The sequence below is a fragment of the Lithobates pipiens genome, unplaced genomic scaffold (assembly GCF_037356315.1).
Source record: "Lithobates pipiens isolate NorthernLeopardFrog02 unplaced genomic scaffold, aLitPip1_a1.2 Scaffold_3, whole genome shotgun sequence".
Lineage (NCBI taxonomy): Eukaryota > Metazoa > Chordata > Amphibia > Anura > Ranidae > Lithobates > Lithobates pipiens.
This window is the reverse complement of record NW_027507790.1, coordinates 199,530,415-199,558,109: the sequence shown is the minus strand read 5'-3', so window position 1 is coordinate 199,558,109 and position 27,695 is coordinate 199,530,415. Positions and strand designations below refer to the sequence as shown.

Here is a 27,695-nt window from a genome sequence, read left to right as displayed (position 1 = left end):
GAAAGGATCATATTAATCGTGTTTGCTACAGTTCCTTTTTCCCTGAGAAAGTCCCAGATTCTGGAAGACCCCTGCATCTTTTTTTTCCATAAATACAACCCCAATTTCAAAAATGTTGGGACACTGTGTAAAATCTACATAAAAACAGAATGCAATAATTTGCAAATCTCATATACGTATATTTTATTCACAGTAGAAAATAGAAAACATATCAAATGTTTAGAAAATATACCATTTTAAGAAAAGAAAAAAAGTAATTTAGAAATGACAGCAGTATGTTTCAAAAAAAATTGGGATCAGGAAAGAAAAAGCTAGCAAAGTAAGCGGTACTAACAAGGAAGGACAACAGACTACAGATCGTTAACCTGATTGGTTATAAAAAGAGCATCTTAGAGAGTCACAGCGTCTATGAAGTAAAGATGGGCAGAGGTTTGTTAATCTGTGAAAAGCTGCATCTAAAAATGATCAAACATTTTTAGAGCAAAGGGGGTTATTTACTAAAGCTGGAGAGTGCGAAAACAGGCTCATGGGTCTGCATAGAAATCAATCAGCTTCCAAGTTTAATTGCCCACGTTTAATTTACCAAGCTGAGGTTAGAAGCCAATTGGCTCCCATGCACAGCTGCACCAGATTCTGAGTGCAGCTGTTTTAGTAAATCTACCCCAATGTTTCTCAATGTAAAATTGCAAAGACTTTTAGGGGGGGTTATTTACTAAAGGAAAATCCACTTTGCGCTGACAGTGCACTTGGAATTAAAGTCGCTGTAGATCCGAGGGGGCCATGCAAGGAAAATAATAAAAATCATTTTAGCTTGCACATGATTGGATGATAAAATCAGCAGAGCTTCCCCTAATTTCAGATCTACCCCTTAGATTTAGAGCGACTGCACTTCCAAGTGCACTTGCAGTGCAACGTGGATTTGCCTTTCGTAAGGCTGCTTTCACACTGGGGCGGGAGCAGCGTCGGCGGTAAAGCGCCGCTATTTTTAGCGGCGCTTTACCGTCATTTTAGCGGCGGTGTGCGGGCGCTAGCGGGGTGGTTTTAACCCCTGCTAGCGGCCGAAAAGGGGTTAAACCCGCCCGCAAAGCGCCGCTGCAGCGGCGCTTTGCCGGCGGTATTGCCGCGGTGTCCCATTGATTTCAATGGGTAGGAGCGGTTTAGGAGCGGTGAATACACTGCTCCTTCACCGCTGCAAAGATGCGGCTGGCAGGACTTTTTTCACCGTTCTGCCAGCGCATCGCTCCAGTGTGAACGCCCTCCGGCTTTCACACTGGAGTTAAAGGGGCCGTTTTTTTTCAGGCGTTACACAGGCGCTATTTTTAGCGCTGTAACGCCTGAATACCGCCCCAGTGTGAAAGCAGCCTAAATAACCCCCTAAATGTCTGTGAACACAGATTGCTGTGCCATCCAAAAATGCAAGGTAAAGCTCTATCATGTAAACAAGAAGCGATATCTGAACATTATCCAGAAATGCTGCCATCTTCTCTGAACCAAACCATGGGCGCTGCGTCCTCCATGCCAAAGAGGAGAGGGGCCTCCCGGCTTATCAGTTGAAGAGTCTGAGTGCTTATAGTGATTGTAAAGCTTTGTTTTTTTTAAAATAACAAACATGTTATACTTGCCTCCTCTGTGCAAGCAATTTGCACAGAGTGGCCCTGATCCTCCTCTTCTGGGGTCCCCCACTGTGCTCCTGGCTCCTCCCCTTCTTGAGTGCCCCCACAGAGAGCCGCTTTCCATGGAGGCACTTGTGCGGGCGTGCTCCTGAGTCCTACTGCTGTGTCCATTGACACAGACAGCAGGTCTGGCTCCCATGTCACTGGATTTTCAATGGCTCCTGCTGTTATCAATTTATCCAATGAGGACCCGAGACAGCGGCTGTGCTCGTCCCCATCGCTGGGATGATCGGATTCAGCAAATAAAAAGGGGGGGGGGGGTTGCTGCAGCACAAAAGCGTTTTCACCTTAATGTATTGGATGCATTAAGGTGAAAAATGTGAGTTTACAACCTCTTTAACTGACGTGCCTGCAGTCCAGACCTTTCACCAATTGAAAATATTTGGCGCATCTTAAAAAGAAAAATACAACAAAGACCACCCAAGATCGTTGCACGGTTAGAATCTTATATCAGGCAAGAATGGGACAACATTCCTCTCCCAAAATTCCAACAACTGGTCTCCTCAGTTCCAAGGCATTTAAAGTGTGTTGTCAAAAGAAGGGGTGGCTCAGTCACAACTTTTTTGAGATATGTTGCTGCCATCAATAAAAAAATTACCTTATTTGGTACATTTTCTCAGTTTACACATTTGATAGGTTTTCTATTGTGAATAAAATAAGGGTTTATGAGCTTTTAAAAAAAAAAATCGTTGCATTCTGTTTTTATGTAGATTTTACAGTTTTTGAAATTTGTGCTGTATAGTATATCCTGCTGTTTAAATTTGTCCAGAGAAATTCATATGGCTTTTTGGTGGCTGTATCAGTTCTATACTGTGTAGCGCCCTGCTCCTGATGAGCAGACGCTATAATTTATTTAAATTTAATTATCTGAAGCTGTAGTTTGGATCAGACTAATTTCTCGAAAGTTCTTGTTTCTGTACCAGTCCAGTTGGGTTGCACTGATTCCCACCTGACCGTAGGTGTCACTGTCACCGTCAGTGGGTGTGGAACAGCAACAGGCTGGATGTATTGAATACCGCCTCTTGCTCAGAAATGGTTCAGTGGGTGTGGTTTCCCTGCTGTGCATTCTGGGAGAGGGTATTTAAGGTACCCACGCCATTTTTCTAGGTTCATTGTTTTCTGGGGTCCATGATCCCAACCCCAGGGCACTCCTGGCATGGGGTCTGTGTTGCATGGTCCTGCGCCCCGGGGCCTGCTGGCCCGAGGCTCTGCAACTGAGAGTGTAGGCCCAGGAATGTCTTGGGGCCTACTAATCCAGGGGTGGTCCTGTGCTGTCTCCCCTGCGGGGAGAAGCCGAGGAAAGCTAAAGTATTCAGGGAGGACAATTCCAGTGGAGGACCGAGCACAAAGCTGGTGTCTCTGGAGGTGCCTGGAAACTCAGTTTGAGGACGCATCCCGGATCAATATCCTTACAGTAGCACCGGGTCAGCTGAAAGAATCTGGTACTGTATGGTAGTTTTTCCTAAAAACTCTCGAGAATCTCCAAGTTTAATTAACACGTTTGTGGCAGATACTTTGTTGTGCATCTACTCTCAAGAATCACTAAATTTCATTAACAAGTCTGTGGCAGAGACTTTGGCATATCATCGGCTGCTAGGTCAAGTGAGATGGGCCTATCCGGTGACTGCTGGATCCAGTCTGTGGAGCTGTTTGTCCTCTGGATCTGACTGATACCTCTAACCTGCAATTACCAGGTGCCTGAACTCCCCTTATCCTCTAACCCTCTATTGAAAGACTGTGTCTTATGTCTTTCTTTGGTGTTACCCCTGAATAAATCTTCAAAAAGGACCACGTGTCTGATATAGCTTCATTTGGGCTACTTTCCACAGGACCCCCCTAGGATGAAGAGGCGAGCAGAAGAGGTAATGGTGAGCCCGAATAAAACCAGCGGCTCCTTCGGGGGTTAGTGCTACACATGCATTTAAGCCATCTTGGCCTTGTAGGTTATCTTTTACTACAGACCAGCATTAAAAATTTAAATTTGAGAAGCATGTCCTCATGACGCTGGAGAGTACCACCGTTATTGTGGCTAGAATCCTGAGCAATGTGATTCAGTACAACACAAAATGACTTTGTCCATGAAAATTATCTTCAAATATGGTCACTTAAATAATTCAGATCATCTGTAGCTTAACCTCCCTAGCGGTAATCCCGAGTCTGGCTCGGGTTGGGATTTTACTAACACAAGCGGTAACCCCGAGCCAGACTCGGGATCGCATCGCTGGATGCAGGGGAGGACACAGGGAGAGTTACTTACCTTGTCCCCTGGATCCAGCGATGTCCCCCGCGCTGTGTGATCGAGCTGTCCTCCGCTCAATTCACACAGTGTCGAATGCCGCCGAGCTCCGTTCCCTGCGACGTTACGGCGCACAGGAGCGGAGATCGGCGCCAAATTCAAAAAAGTAAAAACACACAAAACACACACAGTACTGTAATCTTACAGATTACAGTACTGTATTAAAAAATTACACACCCCCTTTGTCCCTAGTGGTCTGTGCAGTGCCCTGCATGCACTTTTATATTATAAATACTGTTTTTTCTGCCTGAAATTTGGAGATTGTCCATAGCAACCAAAAAGTGTCCCTTTTTCAGTGTTTTAGGATTTGATTACATTATTGAATAATTTTTATTATTCTTTATTATATTATAAACTTTATCATACCCGGGACGTCTGCTAGACTCTGGTTTGAACAGATTTAAGAGAGTTATTCCTAAGAAGTACAGAACTACAATATAAAACTCCAAATTTCCATGCAAAATAATTGTACCGCTTTCAGCACCTAAAACCAGAATGAATCATACCGCCAGGGAGGTTAAAGCTAATCTAATGGCCATGTATGAGATTTGGACAAACGAGCTTCAAATTAGTTTCTATCATATATGTATAAACACCTGAGCCATGCAGTCATACTGATGTACTAAAAGCTCTAGAAAAGTTGAGAACAAGTGTACATTATTTAGAAAATAATATATTTTCTGCAGAATTTCCAATCACTGAAAAAAAATTCTATAACGTCTTAAAATCTTCCATTTATGATGCTCAAAAACCCAATCCCAGCCAATCGGTATACGCAGAAACGACTGCATGATTGGACACGCTGCAATAACATTGTAAACAGTTCCTCAATACTACACAGCCCAATGCAGTGACAGCTACGGAATATACTTTACCAGAGCCCATCTGTTGTCTTGAGGGAGCTGGTGGATCGGGATCTTGGCTTGAGGATAATACTCATGTTGATTCGACTAATAAGTCAGTGTTTAAACTAAAACGCAGGTCTCCTACTAGTGTAATCCATAGTGCCCCCCGTACAGGGGTAGGCTGAAGAAGACTTGTCAGGTTCAGTCCCAGCAGACAGAGAAGGCTGCCGTAGAAGCTCTGCTTCCTATCACTGACTTCCATTCAGCTGAATGTTAGGAAGTGACTGAGCTTCTATCCTGTGTCTTAAATTTCCAGGGGAGGAACTGCTGTTTCAGTGTATTCTCCATGTAGGTCACATGAAACCTCAGCTGCTGCTCAATGAGCCTCTTGAGCTTTCTTTCACTCTGTCCCTGGATGTGATAAGGTTACATGGGAAAAAGGAACCCACAGAGGGCAAGAATCATATTAAGACGCAAAGGAAAGAAAATCATTCCGACATGCCAAAGAAATGTCACTTTCATTAGTACTGCTGAGCAAAGTCGCCGAAGATCCAGAGGAACAATGCAATTCTTATATCCACCCACTGTCACATGAGATCTACCTGTATACTATGACTTGCTTATACGCCCACACTGGCTGGCAACTTCTTATATATGCCATGATCACAATAATGCATGCCAGGAAACCATACATGTTGAAAATCAACTCAAATGTGTCCACTGTAGAAAAAAAAGGGCATTGGTACCTTTAAGAAGCTTTAACCCCTTCGCTGCTGAGGTTTTTTTGTTTGTTTTTTTAACCTTCCATTTATTGCACACGTTAAAATGCACAAGACGATTACTTATAATGGGGGACATTTATTTTTATTTTTATTTTATTTTGGATTTAAAGTGGTTGTAAATCCTTTACAACCACTTTTTACTACAGGCAAGCCCATAATTAGGCTTACCTGTAGCTACACTGGATATCTCCTAAACCTGCACGGTTTAAGAGATATCCCTGTATTGGCATGTGCCAACATCATTGTGGGAGTGACCCCCGCTGTGATTGGCCGGAGCCGCGATACCTGGAAGTAACCCCTGGGAGCGATGTCAGTCGCCGGAGCGGTGAACGAGGACTGCTGCGGGGGTTTCGATCTCAGGTAAGTAATTCATATATATATATATATATATATATATATATATATATATATATATATATATATGTATATGTATATATGTGTGTGTAAAAAAAATATATATATATATGTGTGTAAAAAAAAAAAAATAATTATATATATATATTTTTTTTTTAAGTACCCGTGTCCCACCATGCTTATGCACAAATGCGAATGCATACGTTACTCCCGCACGCATTTGTAAATTGTGATTGCACCATACATGAGGTATTGTCGCGAATGTCTGAGCGAGAGCAAAAATTCTAGCACCAGACCTCCTGTGCAACTCAAAACTGGTAACCTGTAAAGGCATTTAAAGCATCGTCTATGTGAAATATTAAGCACTGTAGTTTGCCACCAATCCACGAGCAGACACAATTTTAAAGAGTAACATGTTAGATATCTCTTTACTCAGCGTAACATCATCTTTCACATTATACAAAGACATTTGGCTAACTTTAGTGTTAAGTTTTTAAATTCATGAAAGTGTTTTTTTTTCTTTTTTTTTAAATGGCATTTGAAAAAACGCTGCGCAAATACCATGTGACATATGTAGCGTCGGCTCCTGAAGAGCACGCGCTATGTGTTTTTTCTCTATTTAAAGTTCCTAGAACTGCAGTTTGGTTTTGGGTTCAATTATACCAAATTATGGTTTCAGTACCAGTCCGGCTGGATTGCACTGTGTTCTGCTTGGCGACAGGTGGCGCTGTCATCACTGGCAAGTGTGAGAACGCAGTTCAGCTGGGCGCACTGCGTGCCACTTTTCTCTGAACCAGCCCAGTGGGAGTGTCATCCTGCTATGCATTCTGGGAGAGGGTACTTAAGGTACTGACATCATGTGCTTCTGGGTTCCGGTCCAGAAGATCTTTCTTTCTGTTTGGTCCTGGTCCTCCTGACCAGCCCACATGGCCCTCATGGCTTTTTGAATTAAAAACTAATACAACAATAAAGTTAGCCCAATTTTTTTCTTTATATTGTGAAAGATAATGTTACGCCGAGTAAATTGATACCCAACATGTCACACTTCAAAATTGCGCCCTCTCGTGGAATGGTGACAAACTTTTACCCTTAAAAATCTCCATAGGCGATGTTTAAAACATTCTACAGGTTGCATATTTTGAGATACAGAAGTATTGCTCTCACTCTACCGATCGGGGCGATACCTCACATGTGTGGTTTGAGCACCTTTTGCATATGTGGGTGCTAGTAGTGTATACGTTGGCTTCTGCACACAAGTTTCGTTGGGACTGGGAGCGTTTAAAAAAAATAATAAAAAATTATTATTTATGTTACCTTTTATGTTTTATTTTTACACCGTTCTTTAAAAAAAAAAAAAAAAAAAAGAAAAATTGGGTCACTTTTATTCCTATTACAAGGAATGCAAACATCCCTTAATCCCGTAATAGAAAAAAAGCATGACAAGACCTCTTAAATATGAGATCCAGGGTCAAAAAGACCTCAGATCTCATATTTACACCAAAAGGCAATAATAAAATAAAAAAATTGTCATTTAAAAATAACCCCCAAAAAACGTGCCTTTAACCGCTTCAGCCTCGGAACATTTTACCCCATTCCTGACCAGAGCACTTTTTGCGATTCGACACTGCGTCGATTTAGCTGACAATTGCGCGGTCATCTGACGTTGCACCCAAGCAAAAATTGATGTCCATTTTATCCCCATAAATAGAGCTTTCTTTTGGTAGTATTTGATCGCCTCTGTAGTTTTAGAGCCGGTTCACACAGCGAGGCGATGCGAGGCGACACGACTCGCCTCGCCTCGCTCCCGCAAGTCGCCCCCGTTCTGTACAATGGAACCGTTCTGAGAGGAGCGACTCGAGTCGCTCCGACTCAGAAAAAAGGTTCCTGTACTACTTCTGGGCGATTTCGGGGGCGACTTGCATTGACTTCTATACAGAAGTCCTCTGCAAGTCGCCGCTGAGGTCCCCGCAGGTCGCGGCGAGGCAAGTCGGAGACGCCTCGCCGCGCCTCGCTGTGTGAACCGGCCCTTAATTTTTTGCGCTATAAACAAAAAAAAATAGAGGAAATTTTGAAAAAAACACATTATTTTTTACTTTTCGCTATAATAAATATCCCCCAAAAATATATAAAAAAATATTTTTTTCCTCAGTTTAGGCCGATACGTATTCTTCTACATATTTTTGGTAAAAAAAAAAATAGGGGATAGTTTTATGGCATTTTTATTATTATTTTTTTTTTACTAGTAATGGCGGTGATCTGCGATTTTTTTATTGGGACTGCGACATTATGGTGGACACATCGGACAATTTTGACACATTTTTGGGACAATTGGCATTAATATAGCGATTAATGCTAAAAAAATTGCATTGATTACTGTTAAAATGTCACTGGCAGCGAAGGGGTTAACACCAGGGGGCGATCAAATGGGTTAACTGTGTTCCCTAGTGTGTGTTCTAACTGTAGGGGGGAAGGGGGGATGAGACTGTGCAGGGGAGACGGCAGATCACTGTTCATACTCTGTATGAACAGACGATGTTCTCCCCTCAGAGAACCGGAAACTGTGTGTTTACACACAAAGACCCCGGTTCTCCGTTTGTCAGCGGCGATCACGGAAGCCCAGTGGTGATCGCGACCGCCGGGCACTTTCATCGGCTGGAGGGGGTGAGCTAGTGGCCACGGGGCGAAGCGACATTACATAACGTCGTTTCGGACAGCCATGCCTTTCTGCCGCATTACAACTGTGGCAGCTGATCGACAAGTGGTTAAGAGCGATGGGCGGAAGTGACGTTTTGACGTCACTTCCGCCCACCATTGATATGGAGACAGGTGGGGGCCATCTTCCCCTCATTCGTCTCCATGTCACACAAGAGAGAAGATCTGATCGCCTCCGCTCGGCTCCGGTAAGCAGCAGACGACACCCGCCGCAGAGACCACTTTTATCTTGAAGCGGACCGCCCGCTGCCATAAAAACAATATTCCTCTTCAAAGTACCAATGTATAATGACGGTGGGTGGTCCGGAAGTGGTTTTAATGCAGCCATCACATCCAATGTCTGGTAAGCTGCAATATATTAACATTTTTTGGTTTTAGGCTCAACACTGCTTTAATTCTTACATAACTAATTACCACATATGCTAATTAAAGGGAGTGTTTTAGCCTCCAGCCACCTCTCTGTATCAGAAGTGTTACATTTTAAATGTACACCTCCTAACTAAGCTTAAAATGAATTTTCACTGGAGTAAAGTGCATGTGTGTCGTACAAAGTACCAAAGTTATTGCATGTTGCCTAATACACCATTAAAGTTAAGGGTACCTTTTTTTTTTATATTAAAGTGTATCTCTAACCAACATTTTTTATTTTTGGTTAGAGCTGAGAAGGATTACAAACTCTCTTAGGTTTTTATTGCTAACAAACGAGGAGGATTTGTTAAGAGTCTGAACTTGTTTATTTTTTTATAATATAATATAAGCTAATGCAATGGGGGGGATTCCCAATGCCTTGATGATTGATGAATGACATGGAGGAAGTGGACTGTTCATAGTTGGAAGCCGCTTATTGGAGCCAACGATTCATATGGATTGTTTGCACTAGAATGTAGACGCTTGTATCACTTTTAAATCTTATATATATATATATATATATATATATATCTTCTATATATTACTCTGATTTTAAGGCTAGATTCAACTACTGTGACTGCGATTTGATCCGATTTTCACTGCAATTATTTTCAATTTGGTAGCATGTTGATACGGTTTTGATGTATTTTTAATGCAATATTCATCCCTTGTTTTCGGCCAATAATAAGCATATCTGTTGTGACATAAATAAAATCAGGGCTTGACAAATTAGCTTTGGATCTAGGAGCCAGGTAAAAAAGTTAGGAGTTTTTTTTTTTAACTAACAAAGCTTTTTTTTCAACACCAGCCCAGCTGGGCAGCAGGCATGCGTGCCCCCTATTGGAAGTGGCAGAATACATTTTGTTTTAAAAAACCACACCACCTGCCTGGCGGGCAGTTGCTTGTCCTGGGCGTTGGGTGATATAATTTGTGCATCCCTGTGAAAGGAATGGCAGGCATGCCACTTCCAGCCCCCAGCCACAAACAAACGCAGTGGAAAGCATGCAGACCATCCCCAGTAGGAACAGGCCCAAGGCAGAAAGGCAGCATCACAGCCTGTCCATCACCTGGCCACCATACTTAAATGAATGGTGGTGGCTTGCTAGGTAGGGGTAGTGAAGCAAGGTGGGGGCGATGGGAGATCAAAGTGCGCAGTCTCATGCCACCCTAGTCTGTGTGGCTGTAACAGGACAGGGAGAAACTGAAGATAACCCAGTTTCATCTGTATTTCCCTCTTTTTGGTGGACGGAGGTGTGGAAAAGGAGCTGAAGCCAGCTGCCCCAGAAAAAATCCTGTCTAAAACAAAATTCTGCCTCTGATAAGGCTTAAAGGGGTTGTAAAGTCCGAAGCATTAAGATAAAAAACCTTCTGTGTGCAGCAGCCCCCTCAGCCCCCCTAATACTTACCTGAGCCACATCTCTATGCAGAGATGTCCACAAATGTTTCAGTCGTCCAGGACTCTCTCTCCTGATTGGCTGCTACATAGCAGCGGCACCACTGGCTCCCGCTGCTGTCAATCAAACTCAGTTGTGGCTCAGCTCGGGTGCCCCCAGAGCAAGCTACTTGCTCTAGGGGCACTCAGCAAGAGGGAGGGGCCAGGAGCTCCAGCCAGGGACATGAGAAGAGGAGGATTAGGGCTGTTCTGTGCAAAATTGCTGCACAGAGCAGGTAAGTTTAACATGTTTGTTATTTTAATAGGAAAAAAAACAAGACTTTACAATCACTTTAATATACACCTTACTGACTTGCACAGGTGGGAGACAGATTTTTAACAAGTGTCCAAGACACTCTTTAGGAATTCAAGAAAGTATGTTCTGGATGTGTCCCTACATGAGTGGCATGTTCTCGTCTACTCAAGGGTGACTACTATAATACCATCCCCCTGTCTCCCCTATACTCTCCTACCTTCACTACTGTGTGCTGTTCCACTTGTCTGGAAAGCCATTTAGCACTCTTCACCTATTCAAAATATCCAATTCAGTCCTAAAATATACCTTTCTAGATAAAACTGGCATGAGCGTTTGTTTTTAATCACGGATCCATCATCGTTCACCCATTTCAGTATCTGACAAGATTGGCGCTGTCACCTTATCTGGGGCTTAATTTTTCTTTCATCTAGGCTGTAAACTCAAGCAGGCAGATCTGTTTTTTTTTTTTTTTAATACAGTATGCAATTGCATGCAAATGACATTTACAGCAAATCCATGACCAATGGACATTAAACTAATTAAATGTGCTTAACAAGCATACCAATCCTCTCAAACAAATTATCACTGATTCCAATCCGTGCAAGCACTGAGCAGTAATTCAGTCTGGAACGCTACAGCCAACAAGACCTGTCTGCTCAAACCTTTACCCCCCACTTGCTCCCTGCCATCTGGGATGCTGCATATTGTTGTTATCTCCAGCAATCTCCCTGACAGGTTATATACACTGCAACTATGCACTCTGCATGTAGTGCACCCCTCAACCGTGAACTCTGTTCATAGCGCACCCATGCACTCTGTACATAGCACACCTTTCAACTATGCACTCTTTATGTAGTGCATCCCCTCAACCCTGCACTCTGTATATAGGGCACCCTTCAATATTAGTGCAGATTGGTCACAAGAGGTAATAATGTACAGTAACCTCTAGCAACCAATCAGTGAGCAATAAAGATTTGCAGTAATCTCTAGAAACCAACCAATGAGCAGTACTGATGTGCAGTTACCTATAGAAACCAATCAGTGAGTGGTAAGGATGTGCAGTAGCTTCTAGCAACCAATCAGTAAGCAGTAATGATGTGCAGTAACCTCTAGCAACAAATTCACAAGCAGACATTTTGTGCTGTACCCTCTAGCAACTAATCAGTGAGCTGTAATGATGTTCTGTAACCTCTAGCAACCATTCACACTCGCTGCCTGATCTGCTGCAGTAAACTCATTGATTATGAGTCTAGCTGCTAATTACTGTATGTCCCAGAGTGGGGGGATCCAAGAAAATGTTTGCCCAGGGACCAATCAACATTAAATATGGCCATGGTTGCCAGTAAAAAATCTGTCTGTGATGATCGGCTCAGAACTACACAAGCATAGTTCTGGTCCAGAGCTGGCCGAGACCAGAGTGCCTGCTACAGTGTGTTCGGGTGGCACAGCGGGGGCGGGTCTGGTAGAGGCAGTACCTGAGTGTGTTGTAATGGTGCAAGGGAGCCGAGTGGAATGGCCGGAGCCTCATGTTCAGGTCAGGAGCAAGGCAAGCCAGGAGAGGGACTGTCAGTGCTGTCAGGACTGAAGTGGACTGAAGAGACCACCTGACATAGAGATAGACAGTCATTATGATTCAAGCGGGGACATGTCGTGTCAGTGAGGTGTCATCATCATCTATGCTGCTGCACACTGCTGTCAGTGTCACTGTGAGAGTCAGTTTAATGTGTGTGCCGCCCATTCCAAGTCCTGTCCCTGAGCTACTTACTCAGAAATAAAATAAGAAATATTTTGTTTCCTTAAAATCTAGCTACCTTAAATCACATTACTAATTGCATATGATACTTGTTTGTAGCCTAAATACTGAAATGTGCACTTAAAATTGTAATTTTGTAACTTTTGGAAATGGCAGTAAAAACCTGGCTGTGCCAGTAAATTTTGGGTGTTGTGTCAGTAAATTTCAATCTGGTAGGCTGGCAACACTGACTTCTATCAGCTGCCTCTGGGCTCTCTCACTGAGAATACAAGATGGCTGCATACATGGCACTGCAACAACCTTGCCTGATCCCCCAAGAGGAAAATGTCTTGACATATACACTTTACGGTTAAAGGTTGACAAGCAAGGGTCAATAGCATCAGTTTGAGGTATTTCTGAGATAAATCAGAATACATTGACAGGTACAACTGACTCACAGTTGAACTCTTTCTGAATTGCATTTGACCTGCTGCATTCCCTAAAACTTGAAGTGATCAAAACATGTCAACACAAGCCTTTAAAGTGCATGTACAATCTTTACATTTGTTTGTAAAATGTGTTTTAAACAGGAGATGATGGGGTTAAAATTCAAATTCCACTTACTGATAACTGGATTTTGTGGAAATGTGTGATACCAAGCCCTTAAAAGGGGTTATAAAGGCAGACGTTAAATCTTAATGCATTCTATGCATTAAGATAAAAAGTCTTCTGTGTGCAGCAGCAGCCCCCCCCCCCCCCAGACCCCCTAATACTTACCTGAGGTCCCTCTCTTTCCAGCGATGTCCACGAGTGCCTCAGCCGTCCAGATTCTCCTTCCTGATTGGCTGAGACACAGCAGTAGCACCATTGTTTCCTACTGCTTTCAATCAAAGTCAGCTAGCCAATCAGGGAAGAGAGGGTGGCGAGTCTGGGTCGGGGCTCCGTGTCTGAATGGTCACAGGGAGCCATGAGTCAGCTTGGGTGCCCCCATAGCAAGCTGCTTGCTGTGGGGGCACTGAAGAGGAGGGAGGAGCACCAAAGAGGGACCCAAGAAAAGGAGGATCCAGGTTGTGCAAATCCACTGCAACAGAGCAGGAAAGTATAACATGTTCGTTATTTTTATAGGAAAAAAACAAGACTTTACAATCACTTTAATTCTTCAAAGTAAGGAATCACAACTCTCATCATATCCATCAACATCTCAGTATAGTCTGCTGAAAACAACTTTTTTGCTAGATAAAAGGCATCAGTTCTGCTCAGCATTAATGTATTAATAAAATCTCCTGCTGAAGCTTTAATTCATGAATTCCCATTTTTTACAAAAACATTTTTTAGCCGATTACTAACATGTAAATAGGTCTATTTATAAATGTTTTCACAAGCAATTAATGCAATTTCCACCCAGGATTCACAAAATGATCTAATTTAAATTAATTAAGAAAATGAAATTAAATTAAACTTGTAAAAGTTGTGTGGATCTTGAAAACATTTACCAGATCCCTTACTATTATTATACAAAATGTATACGGCGGCAACAGTTTAAGCAGCGATTTACAATAAAGGGAGACAGTACAGTTACATTACAACTCAATACAGTAGGGTTAAGAAGGTCCTGTGCATGAGAGCTTACAATCTAATAGGGAGGGCAAATATTACAAAAGGTAAATGTGAGGGATGAGCTAATGGAAAAATGAAAAGTTCAGTTGTTAGGTAAAAGCAGGGTAGGCTTCCCCCAAGAGATGAGTTTTCAGGGATCACCTAAAGATTGACAAAGTAGGAGACAGCCAGACAGATCGACAGATCGAGGTGGAAAGTTCCAGAGTTTTAGAAAGGTTTAATTTCAGGAAGTGGTGTGATATCCATGCTGATAAGTCAGTCAGTAAGTTAGTAATGGGAAGGAAAGGAGTGAGCTGAAGAGTAGAGAAATAGATTTGCGTATCACCAGCATAGAGATAGAATTGGAAGCCATGGGAGGTTATCAAGTGACCAAGAGAGGAGGTGGAGATATAGAATAGAAGAGGTCCAAGGACAGAGCCTTGGGGGACCCCTACAGAAAAAAAGAAGTAGAGAAGAGGAGACAGCAACAGTGAAAGAACACTGTGATAAGTAGTAGAAGCAAGAAAGAGCATTGTCTTGGAGGCCAAGGGAGTTGAGTTTATTGAGGAAGAGGGGGTGGTCAAGAGTATCGAAGGCAGCAGAAAGGTCTAGTAGTATAAATATGGAGTAGTTATGCCCATTTTGTTTTAAATAACTGCAACTTCCCTTAGCAATTTTCTTTCTTTTAAAAAGGTTTTAACCACTTGCCGCCCGCCTACCGTCAAATGACAGAGGGGCGGTGCAGCTCTTGTTCTGGGACCCGCGCGGGGGGGGGGGGGGGCAATCATGGCTGTAAAGAGCTGCTGCCGCAGCTCTTTAATCGTGTCATCGGGTTTGTCCACAGCCGTTCACTTGTAAACACAGAGATGCTGGTAATCTGCGCTCCTCGCCTCACACTGACAGAGTGTGTGGCGAGGAGAGATGATCATCGGCATCTCCTCGCAAGGGGAAATCTACACATGTAATCAGGGCACTGATCATCAGTGTCTTGATTACAATATAGCTCTAGAAATGCCAGCAAATGGTGCCAGCAATCAGTGGCCACCAGTACCCACCAGTGCCAGCAATCAGTGCCCACTAGTGGCACCAATCAGTGCCCATTAGTGATGGCAGTCAGTGCTGGCTAAATAAGGTCACCATCTGTCTGGATTTGGCGGACAGGATCGGATCGCATAGCAGTGGGTGTCAGCAGGCATGGGTGTCAGCAGGCATGTCACCGCTGACATCCTCCGCTTCATAGGGCTGAATGGAGCCTTCGATCAGGTCCACCTGAAAAAATTACACACAGACCTGATTGGACAGCCCGTGTGAAAGGGCCCTTACCCTCTCCCAGCCTTCCCCTTTGCTTTTTTGTTTCCATTGCCTTGTACTTTGTTTAGACCTGGCATCCATTACTTCATTTTATATTATAAAACTTTTCGTTGTATGCGCTGCTGTCATTCTTTATATTCACACTATGAAGAGTGATGATAATTATGCAGATCTATGTTGTGTAAGAGACCTTTTTTATACCATTTGCTGAAAATTTGTATGGTTTCCAAAAGAGATAAATAAAACTAAAATCCAACATTACCAGCAGTGTAATTCATGGACTGTGCTGTAGGTGGAGCTTCTTGCCTATACAATTGAAGACAAGGCTACCCAGCTTCTGCATCACTGCACCATTGAAGTGACTAGCACACCATACTGAATTGTTCATGAGGTCATTTTTCACAGTATCAGATCAGTCTGTTTATTTTAAATGCCCAATAAGTGTAAATCTAGCGAAATTTGCTTTACATTTTTTTTGCTGTAAAGGATAACTAAAAGTGATAATTAAAAGTCCACCTAAAAGTTGATATTTTAAAGTGGATGTTTAAGAAACAATGAAAATAAAATAGTCTACATAACATTGCAAGTGCTAATGTCTCTACCCCTTTACAAAGCATGATTGTCACTGCGGAGGAAGAAACTGGATGTAAGTTTTTTGGGTTGATTTCCCTTTCCTGGTTGCATTACACTGACCCAAAACAACAGCCCATGAGCCTGCAGTGTTAAAAACAAACAAAAAAAAAAAGAACGTCAAATCCCAAATTTTTATCTTGGCAGTTTGTTTTTAATAAAAGAAAAGAAAGAAAAACAGTAATTTTTGCTACATTTTTTGGATGTCTATGTATCTCTGTGTGAAGGTATTTAACAAAATATATAGCGTGGTTAATGTATATATACTATATTATCAAAAGTATTGGGACTCCTGCCTTTACACTTTAATGGCATCCCAGTCTTAGTCCATAGGGTTCAATATTGAGTTAGCCCACCCTTTTCAGCGATAACAGCTTCTGGGAAGGCTGTCCACAAGGTTTAGGAGTGTGTCTATGGAAATATTTGCCCATTCTTCCAGAACATCAGGCACCAATACTGGACGAGAAGGTCTGGCTCGCAGTCTCCCCTCTAATTCTGCCTAAATGTGTTCTATTGGGTAAAGGCCAGTCAAGTTCTTTCACCCCAAACTCATCCATGTATTTATGGAGCTTGCTGTACTTCGGACACCGCCATCATCTCATCCCCTCAGCTATTACCTTTTGTATCACCTCCCCCTTTAAATTGTGAGCTCCATGAGCAGCCCCCCCCCCCCCCCCCCCCATTCCTTCTGTATTGAACTGTATTGTAATTGTACTGTCTCTCTTTAGATCAGCCTTTCTCAACCTTTTTGACACACAGGAGCCCTTGAAATATCTTTCTGATCTCAGGGAACCCCTCCCAATAATTACTATATCTACAATCCATGCTACATTAGTGTGCTGGTCAGTGGGAAGAATGCTCCCTATTCCTGTGGTCATTGGGAAGAAGCCCCCTCCCCCCCTTACAGATAGCTAAAAAGATCAATGGTGTCAGAGGAACCTTATCTGAGATGCAAAAGTTGCTAATAGCTTAAGGAAACCCTAGGAACCTCCGGAACAGGCTTTCTCAACCTTTTAACCCTAAAGGAACCCCAGAAATAATTTTCAGGTCTCGAGGAACCCTTACTAAAACCAATTCATTAGGGGTCAATAGGAAAAATGCTCCTTATACTGGGGGTCCATAGGAAGAATGCCACCCTTAAAGACAGCTAAAAAGATATTTTGTGTTTATTTTTCCTCCTCGCTTTGCTAAGTGATGTTGAGCCTTGAACTCTGTAGGCACCATCAAAAAGGTGGTTCAACAGCCATAGCTCAAGGAACCCCCGAGAAACCTCTGGAGGAACCCCAGGGTTCCATGGAACCCTGGTTGAGAATGGCTGCTCTTTATTGTAAAGTGCTGTGCAAACTGTAGGCGCTATATAAATTCTGAATAATAAGAATACGTTTTACCCTCTCCAAAAGGGAAATGCATGTTTTTTCCTTATAAGGGCATATTTAGGCACAACATACAGTTTTAAACCCATTTTAAAATAAATAATTGGCATTTTTCCTTTATCACAAAGTAACATTAGGATTTGTATTACTGTATGTATAGTTCACTATAACCTTCCCTGTTTCCCATGAAAGAATAGAGTAGCACAACACTGTTCCCTCTCTTCTCTATTGAGTATAACCCATAGTGACATTTAAGGTCAGGCATTCATTTAGCTAACTTAATTACACTGTTTTGCTTCTCTCCGAAATATCAAATATTGTCTGTTGGCACATTACCATTTCTTCATTATTCTAAACACAAGTCTTACTTTATATGCTTTCTTATAAAAATAAGTTTGGATTCCACATCTGCATATTTAATATGACCTGCAATTCAATAGTAACAAACTCAAAAACAAAACAAGACAAATGTAAGCAATCTGCAATGGATAAAGAGCAACTCTACTCAATAAAGAATTTTCAGTTTGGACTGGAGTGGGTTAGGGTTTAATTTCCTATGTGGCTTTCAGAAACCCAGTAGTTAGATTCCCACCTCTTATTCCCAACATGGATGTTACTGGTTGGGCGAAGATTTGTTTTTGCCACAGCTACTACTGATATGTCACAAATCTTCATATACGGTACGTCCACATTTAATTCACAGGACACAAAATGCTGTCCAAGTCTATATTCTTGAATGGACTATATGGAGAATTTATGGCTCAATGCACACTAGCGTTTTTTTATAAGCTCAAAAAAATCTAGACAAAAATGCTGGATGAAAAATGCTGATAATAGCATTTAGAAGCATTTAGGAGCTGTTAGGGCGATTAGCATTTTATTAACATTGTTGCAGTACATGAAGAAAAAAAAAACTTTTAGTAGCATTTTTAGTAGCATTTAGCAGCATTCATTATTTTTTTCTGCTGGAAAAACATTCCAAAAAACTCCACAAAAACATTTTTTTTCTGCTTCTAGACTCTAAAGCTCAAAATAGTAGTGTTCATGTCTAATGTAGTGTACGTGGAGACATAGGATAACACTATGTAACTTCTAGGAGCAGAAAAAATTTTGCTAATAACAGCTTTTATTATTTATTATTATTATGTAAGGTACTTATATAGCGCCGTCAATTTACGCAGCACTTTACATATACATTGTACATTCTCATCGGTCTCTACCCTCAAGGAGCTTAAAATCTAAGATCCCAAACTCACATTCATACACTAGGGCCAATTTAGACAGAAGCCAATTAACCTACCAGCATGTCTTTGGAGTGTGGGAGGAAACCGGGGTATCTGGAGGAAAACCACACAGGCACAGGGAGAACATGCAAACTCCAAGCAGGTAGTGTCATGGTTGGGATTCTAACCAGCGACCCTTTTTACTGCTAGGCAAGAATGTTTTAGTATCTTACAAAAATGCTAGTGTGCATGCAGCCTAAGTGTGTCTTTTTCGGATTGGCTGAACCCGTTGATCTATGTTTTAGGCAAGGGGGGGGGGGTTCCAGGAATTGCCCTTTTATTTAAAGCTGAGCTAAATTCCTCAATATATTCACCTCCACCTGCAGCAATGCAGCTCTCACTGCTGTCATTTTCCCCCTGGCTCCTCAGTTTTTGGCCTCTTAATTGGCCAGTGGGGGATGACATCATTTCATGCATGCGCACGGAAGTACAACTGGAGTGTGCCAAGAATGCACCCTTTTTGTGTACATTTTTGTAGCTATGCTTTCAAGATTCTCGCAATCAACCTGTTTTTTTGTATTCCAGTTTTTCTTTTTATAGTCCCGGATCCAAAATTTTAGCCCTGTGATTCTAAGGCCTCATGCACACAGGACATTATTAAAACACCAGTAGTGTTGCAGTGTTAAAAACTGCATTTTATCTGCGTTTCCCTGATTTTTCTCATTAGCCTTTGCCCGTTATAGATCTTAAAAAGGGAGGTCAGAATTATGAGACAAGAAAAGTGCTAAATATGGCTACAACAAGTTAATACAAAAGTACAAAGAAGGGCAACTAAGCTAATAAAGGGTCTGGAGCAGCGATTCTCAACCAGGGTTCCGTGGAACCCTAGGGTTCCTCCAGAGGTTGCTAGGGGGTCCTTCAGCATTGGGCAATCTCTGCCTCTCAGATAAGTTCCCACTCACACCATTGATCTTTTTAGCTATCTCTAAGGAGGTAAATCTTCCCAATGACCACAAGTGTAAGGACCATTCCTCTCATTGACCATCACACTAATGTATTATGAGTTGTAGATTTCTAATTTTTAGTAGGGGTTCCTCGCGTCCGGAGAACTATTTCAAGGGTTCCTCTGTGTTGAAAAGGTTGAGAAAGGCTGGTCTGGAGTATATTAGGTTGCGAGCACTGAACTTATACTCTCTGGAGAAGAGACACTTGAGAGGGGATATGATTTCAATTTATAATTACCATACTGGTGACCCCACAATAGGGATAAAACTTTTTCGCAGAAGGGAGTTTAACAAGACTCGTGACCACTCATTAACATTAGAAGAAAAGAGGTTTAACCCTAAACTACGTAGAGGGTTCTTTACTGTAAGAGCGGCAAGGATGTGGAATTTCCTTCCACAGGCGGTAGTCTCAGTGAGGGGCATTGATAGGTTCAAGAAACTATTAGATAAGCACCTGAACGACTGCATTATAAAATGTAATACTGACATATAATCACACACGTAGGTTAGACTTAATGGGCTTGTGTCTTTTTTCAACCTCACCTACTGTGTAGCTATGTAACTATGTAGCTATGTTACATGTAACTATGTAAGTAAAAAAATAAAATAAAGATTGAAGAGAATTTACTTTAGCTTTTTTAGTTGTGATTTAAAAGTGCAATCCCTTCAATATTCTGTGCTATCTTAGAACTTGGATTACAGGACAAATACTTCATAGTGCACTGAAGCCAATAAGGACCATTCATCCTCTCTCCTACTAACGCATTCTCCTCTGCTTATGCTTACCTTTCTGCCCATGGACATTCTATAATAAATCTCTAACCATGATGTCACATATACATAAGAAAGCAGTTAATAAGGTGACCGGTTAGCTTTCGCCTCATTAGTCATTGTGATGTAGGAAAGAACAAAATACATGAACGGATGTGATATCTTCCAGATATTCAACCTGTTATAACTCAGATGTTTGGAAACTGGCCTTTACTGACGAAACAGGATCTGCAGTGTGGTCATAAGAGTGTTTCTGATCCTGTTTTCACAGATCCACACTATACAATAAGACATGCTATTTAATTTACAGTACCTGTATCTGTATAAATGTAATGTGTAAAAGTCATGCAAACAATGGAAGGGGTGAAAGAAGGGACAAGAGGAAAAATGCTGGAATGAAAAGACCGCATAGAGGACATCAATAAACAGCAACATTGTCCAGCCATGGACTATACAAAGAATACTCACTCCTGTTTAATATAAGCCTATCAAGAAAATGTAAAAGAAAAAAAAAAGTATAATAACCTGACACTATATAGTGACTGTAGATGCTGACTGCAAACTTCCATGAGGCTCCAGAACAGCTCAAGAACTCGCTCAACTCAACATGCAGCTTTTGGAATGGCTTGCCAAAATGTAACTGAAGCTACTGTACATAGTGGCAGCCAGTCATTAAACTGTCACTTTTTTTCTTTTTCTTTTTTTTTTTTTACAAAAGGTGTGTGTCTTTGTTTGCAGTGATGTTTATTTATTTTTTTGGTCTTCCAATTAGTTTTTTTTTTCTGTGTTTTTTTTTGAGGAATTTCCGATAGGTGGAGCTGGGGAGAAGTCCAGTTTTAGGGCCCCTTGGTTCTCCCTTCTTACATCAATATATGGTCAATATTATTGTCACTTTTTTTTCTCACTAGGATAAAGTAGTGCAAGTGGGGTAAATATTATGTAAGGGGTCACAGTCATTTAGGCAAATCTGGGTGATAGCTATATGTAGCTGTCTCAGTATTTACCCCTAATCAATACATAATTAACATGGATTTGACTTTATAATGTATTTATGTTTTTTTGAGGCTAATAAAAGGGGTGTGTTTTTGCTTGTAGTGAGCCTATCGGTTGTAAATATAGGGAGACAATTTTGTAGTTTTAGGTGGGTATTTTTGATAGGTGGAACCGTTGAGATGCCCAATATTAGGGCCCCCTGGTTCTCCATTTTTACACTGGTAATATTATCTTTTTCCCCCTTCCTTTCCCATCCCTCCCCCCCCCCCCTTTTTCCTCCTTCTGGATTGAGAGAATTTTGGAAATAATTGATATTAAAGGATGTTTTTGTAGTATGCATACTCTAGGAATGTTATATTTATAGGTGATTGTGGATGGCATGTTTTGTAATGCAAATTCTTTTCTCAAAGTAAAATGAATAAAAAGATTTTAAAAACAAAACAGTCAGCTCTACTATCTCTACATAAATAAAGACATTATATATATAAGAAATGTGTGAAAAGACGATATAAAAAAAATTAAGTGAACTATAAGTAAGGATGAGCCGCCCCGGGTTTGGTTCGAACCAGAACATCCGAACAGGCAAAAAATTTGGATGAATGAACGGTGACTTAAATGGGAGACCTCCGCCTTTCTTCCTCTTCCACGTGGCGTCAGAGGGGGGCAGGGTCACCTGTTTACGTCACCGAGTGCCCCCCGGCCTCAGCTATATAACAGCTGTCATTGAGAAGAAGTGTCACTCGGCGGGAGGTGTTGCGGCCTTTTTTTTCTTTTTTCGGCTTGTCAGGCGGCGTGATAGAAGATGAATGGACATCACTGGACATTTATTTTTTATCTTTTAATAAAGGACTTGTCCCTAAGGGTCTCCTTTTTTTTTTACTACTTTTGACACTTTTTCTGTGAGATGGTAGGGATCTGTGGGTCCCCTTGTTAAAGGGGGCTTCCAGATTCCAATAAGCCCCCCGCTCGCATACCCCCACAATCACTGGGCATGGGTTGTGGAGATTAGGCCATTGTCCCCATCAACATGGGGACAAGGTGCTTTGGGGGACTACTCCAAAGCACCCTCCCCATGTTGAGGGAATGTGGCCTGGTAAGGTTCAGGAAGGGGGGTGCCCTCTTGTTCCCCCCCCCACCTGTGGCCTGTCAGGTTGCATGCTCGGATAAGGGTCTGGCATGGATTTTGGGTGGGGCCCCTATGCCATTAAAAAAAAAAAGGGTGCAGGGTTCCCCTTAAAATCCATACCAGATTCACTTGTTTCACTTTAAGCGTTATTAAAATCACTACGTCCGAAAAAACTGACATTTTAAAAACTTTTTTTGCAATGAGACATGTCCCCCGGGTCCTCGAACACTTTTTATGGCAACAACTTGCATATAAGCCTTTAAAATTAGCTAAAATGAGCACTTTTGGTGTTAGTTATGTTATGTTATGTCAGTGTCCCATAGACTTTAACGGTGTTCTGCAGCTTTCGAATTTGCCCCAAACACTGCATATTGTTCTGTGTTCGCCGAAAATCTGGAACAACCAAAGTTCGGCCCGAGCATTTGCCCATCACTAAACTATAAGATTAAATAAATAGAAAAAAAGTGAAAATGTAATAATGGAAGACAAAAAATATATACATGACAAATTGTAAAAGATAGGATGTAGGAATGTATAAAAGATATTGTAAAGTGCACAAATGTTTCACCTGTGTAGGTGAAATTAGGCAGGGTCGTTGTCCAGAAGTTGATCAGTAGGTTGACTTCTGTACAACCAGCCTGCACATATATGGATTGAAATTTTGCAGCTCCCTGCTGAACCAAACTAATTTCAATCCATGTATGTCTAGCTTAAATATATATCTCCAGAGATCAAAGATTATAAAGAGAATTTCAGACAGATAACTCATTCGCACCAGAAAGCTTGCATTAATGTACACTGTGATGATGTGCACTGGCATGCCTTTTAGATACATTGCAATTTTTTAGGCCTAACTCATACAGGCTTTAATTTGTATAACTGCAAGGTTGACAGCCAGCAATCTTTTACAAAGCCTTAGCATAGATGTCAGCAAGCTTTTTTTAAGCACTCTTTAGCTCCAATTTGGGAATATTAATCCTTCAGGTGACCATTTAGCCAAATACACTGGATTCCAGCAGCAAAAATAGGAGAATGACAGGTACATGTGTATTTACAGGCTGACAGTAGCCGTCGCTGTTCGCATTCAGCCTCACACAAAAAAGTTATTTGTGGTTAGAGTTGGGTGTCCGAGGCTGAGCATATCTGACTTCAACAACTGGGACACCAGTCCATAAAACGCAATTGTTTTATGTGTTGGTCACACGTGAACAGTGCTGGTGGCTGTCTGCCCGTCAATACTTTGTACAGGTGCAGTGCCCGCTGCCATTTACATGCACCTTTCATTCCAGCCATAAGAATATAATAATATTACTGCTGGAAACCAGCTGTACGGATATGTGAAGGGAGCCTAAAGCTTGTTAAAAGCCTGCTAGTAGATTGTTTGAAGATACAGCCAGCACTGCTATTAAGATCAGTGTTTACCATTCACAAACTGGAGCCAAAGGGTGCTATGAAGGCTTCAAGTAAGTGGAAATAGAGATAGTATCCCTTTCACACTGGGGCGTTTTTCAAGTGAATGGGCTGCCCTATGCGTGACACCCAGAAATGCATGTAAATCTCGGTACAAAAAATCACCAATACATGAGATGGAAACAGAACCTTAGATTGAATAGCAATCTGCAGATCAATGCACCCTAAACATAGAAAAACATAGCACTGGGAACTATTCCAATGCTATGCAAACCAGTGTAATGGTGAGAACGGATGGATTTTCTGATGTTCACACATTTTGCCTGGCTTGGAAAATGCAGCAAATTGCACAACACCGTGTCTGGTGTGACTAAGCCCCAAGCATGCAACAACAATTTGAAATGGTAACAAAACTTGTAAGAAGAGTACTAAGAAACAAGCAATCTATTATTGCATTTTAAATATTGACATAAAACCTACATAAAACCTGCCTAGGTTTGGGCACTTTTACGTGTGTCTAAGCCCTTGTACACACGGTCGGACATTCCGATGGACAATGTTCGATAGGACCGTGTTGTCGGATAATCCGACTGTGTGTGGGCTCCATTGGACTGTTTCCGTGGGAGTATCCGACGGACCAAGTTTTCCAGCTGGGCTATAAAATTTTCCGACAACATGATCCGATCGGACTTTGTCCAATTGTGTGTAGAGAATTCCGATCGGAACAAAGTGCCACGCATGCTCAGATCAAATTCCTAGACCAAAGCTATTGGCTACTAGCCTGAACGTAGTCCCATCCTAACGAAATAACGTCATCACGTTAAGTACGATCGGATTTTCTGACAACTTTGTCCGACTGTGTGTATGCAACAGTTTCAGACAAAATCCGTCAGACAAAATCCAACGGATTTGGTTGTCGGAATGTCCGACCGTGTGTACAAGGGCTATTTGTGAAGTAAAAGGTTAGTAGTGGTTAGGGTTTACTTTTTTTTATCAGAATATTTAAAACACAAAATTGACTTCATTATATACAGTATATATGTATACGGTTAAATGATAATGTAAGGAGTGCAGGTTCTACTGTTACCAGCACAGATTAGCACACACACTTTAATAAAGTGCCCTTTTTCTGTCCCTTTGATTTTCTGAAACAGTGCCAAGTTTATGTGTTTATTATTTTCTGAATATCATTTTTTTTCCAAATTCTGTGCTGGTTCTTTTCAAAATCATTTTGCACAAGAATAAGCAGATCAGTGTCTCCAGTCTTCATGATTTGCTTATTTTAATTTGAGTTAGCAATGCCAAAATGATGTCTGTCTTATACACATTTTATAACTTTTTTCATGAAGTTGTTGTGTCTCTTGGCTGTACTTGGAATGCCGGGAGTCCTATTGTGTCCATAGGCATTAGTTCTACTGATAACTGTGGTTGGAGTAATAGTGTGTCCATGGTGTGGTCCCCAAATTACACTTACTGTACACACTAGGGTTGCCACCTTTTCTTCAAGCCAAACCCAAACACTTTAGTGGCGCATAGCAATTTTTTTTTTTATAGTATAAACTATACATATATTTTGCTATAAAATAATATTTGCAATCATATGAAGTTAATAACAAGAGTTACCCTTTTACATCTGAACTCACAGAGTTCCCTTTCACTGTAAGGGGGGACTCTGCAGACTCTGATATAAGGGAGAACTCTGGGGACTCTAACAAAAGGAATGCTTTGGGAACCCTGAATTAAGGGGGAACACTGAGAACTCTGATATATGGAGAGGACTCTGAAGTAAGGGGGAACTCTGATCTAAGGGGTGCTCTGAGAACTATGATTTACTTTAGTGTACTCAGAGGCAGGAGAGAAAAGAGGGGAGACTTCAGTCAGAGACAGGGATGGATGGTGAACTCACTCATCCCTTGGCAGTCAGCACCTCTCATCCAGATGTATCTGAGGCTGCTAGACTTCAAATTTCCAGGTCCTGCTTTCCTTTTCTGAGGCACGGCAGAGGGGACTGGAGTGTGGGCAGACACAGAGGGGTAGGGGCGGGAGGAAGAGGTGCAGATCGAGCCCTCTCTCCTCTCCAATCTGTGTGTGTGGAGGATTGTTAGTGTTGGCTTTGGGCAGTGTGAAAGAGAGTGTAACAGACGCTCTCAGCTTAGCCAACTGCAGCCAGCAATCCTGCTGGGAAGCCATAGTCCTGTCTGAATAATATGTCCGGGTTTCAGGCAGTCTGAAACCCGGACGCATTGGTTCCAAACCCGAACTGTCCGGGTGAATCCCGGACAGGTGGCAACCCTAGTACACACCCTTGCCTGTAGCAGCTTGTATTCACTTAAATGACCAAACCATTTCATTATTATTCTTCCTGGAGAATACTTAATGAATTCTTGTAGATGACTATGAGATACTCCATACTGTATGTGTTCCTGTTTCATTTTCATCATTTATCTTTTCTAAATTGAGAACCTCCACAGGGGGCACCATCAGAAATGTGTATATGACAATGATCAGGTTGTGGACATGGCTCTCACTTAAAGTGTTCCTAAACCCAGGACCCTGCATTCACTCCGGTCTCCCATAGTACACAGAACATGGAAATGCAATTATTTTAGTAAATATAAGCAGTCATGTGACTTGTATCACTGTCTGTTTAAGCTTGTAGGAGGGGTTTTCATTCTCCCCTGACCCTCTGTCTGGACAGTGCCCTGTGCTTATCACATACACCCTCCCAAGAAAAAAAAACAGCTAGCAGTACACACCAAACTGAGCATGTGCAGCCTGACTCCTAATGCTCTGTTCTATTGAGAAATGGGTTGGAGTCAGTTAAAGAACAGGAGGATCAGAGAAGACATGATCACGCAGCCTTTATACACAATGCAGAGGAATAATCCCTCAAGTTCCACAGTGTGTATAACAAACATGCTTTACTGCATATGCACACTGATTTTACTGTTGTGGGTTTAGTAACACTTTAAACGGATAATAGATCTGGGCTTAACGTGTTACTAAACCCAGGACCTTGCATTCGTTATATCTGTTCTCCCACAGTACACAGAACACGGAAATGCAAATGTTTTAGTAAATATAAACTGTTAATAACCTTTTCTCATCAGCAGTATATAGAAGTCTTGTGATTTCTAACAGTGTCTGGCCAAGCAGTTAAAGCTTGTAGGAGGAGTTTTCACTCTCCTCTGACTGTTCTATAAGGCTGCATGACCCCTGACCCTCTGTCTGGACAGTGCTGATTGCCCCTGTGCTGATCACATGCACCTTCCCCAAAAGAAAAACTCTCTTGCATTACACACCAAACTGAGCATGTGCAGAGTGCCTCCTAAGGCTCTGTTCTATTGAGAAATGGGTTGGAGTCAGTTAAAGAACAAGAGGATCAGAGAAGACATGATCACGCAGCCTTTATACACAATGCAGAGGATTAATCCCTCAAGTTCCACAGTGTGTATAACAAACATGCTTTACTGCATATGCACACTGATTTTACTGTTGTGGGTTTAGTAACACTTTAAACGGATAATAGATCTGGGCTTAACGTGTTACTAAACCCAGGACCTTGCATTCGTTATATCTGTTCTCCCACAGTACACAGAACACGGAAATGCAAATGTTTTAGTAAATATAAACTGTTAATAACCTTTTTCTCATCAGCAGTATATAGAAGTCTTGTGATTTCTAACAGTGTCTGGCCAAGCAGTTAAAGCTTGTAGGAGGAGTTTTCACTCTCCTCTGACTGTTCTATAAGGCTGCATGACCCCTGAC

At 41.7% G+C, this 27,695-nt stretch overlaps 1 protein-coding gene across 2 annotated transcripts in view; it reads right to left on the bottom strand.

Annotated features, from left to right (window-relative positions):
• PDE4D (phosphodiesterase 4D) overlaps positions 1-27,695 on the bottom strand; it is a 756,150-nt gene that overhangs the window by 394,324 nt on the left and 334,131 nt on the right. The window contains exon 1 of one of the 2 annotated variants that reach the window (XM_077462686.1): positions 4,845-5,240. The exons of the other annotated variant lie outside the window; for it this stretch is intronic. Within the exon in view, the coding sequence (XP_077318812.1) occupies positions 4,845-4,909 (65 nt within the window). The 5' untranslated portion in view covers positions 4,910-5,240. Of the gene's footprint in view, positions 1-4,844; positions 5,241-27,695 lie in introns of those variants that run through there. 2 annotated transcript variants of the gene reach the window in all.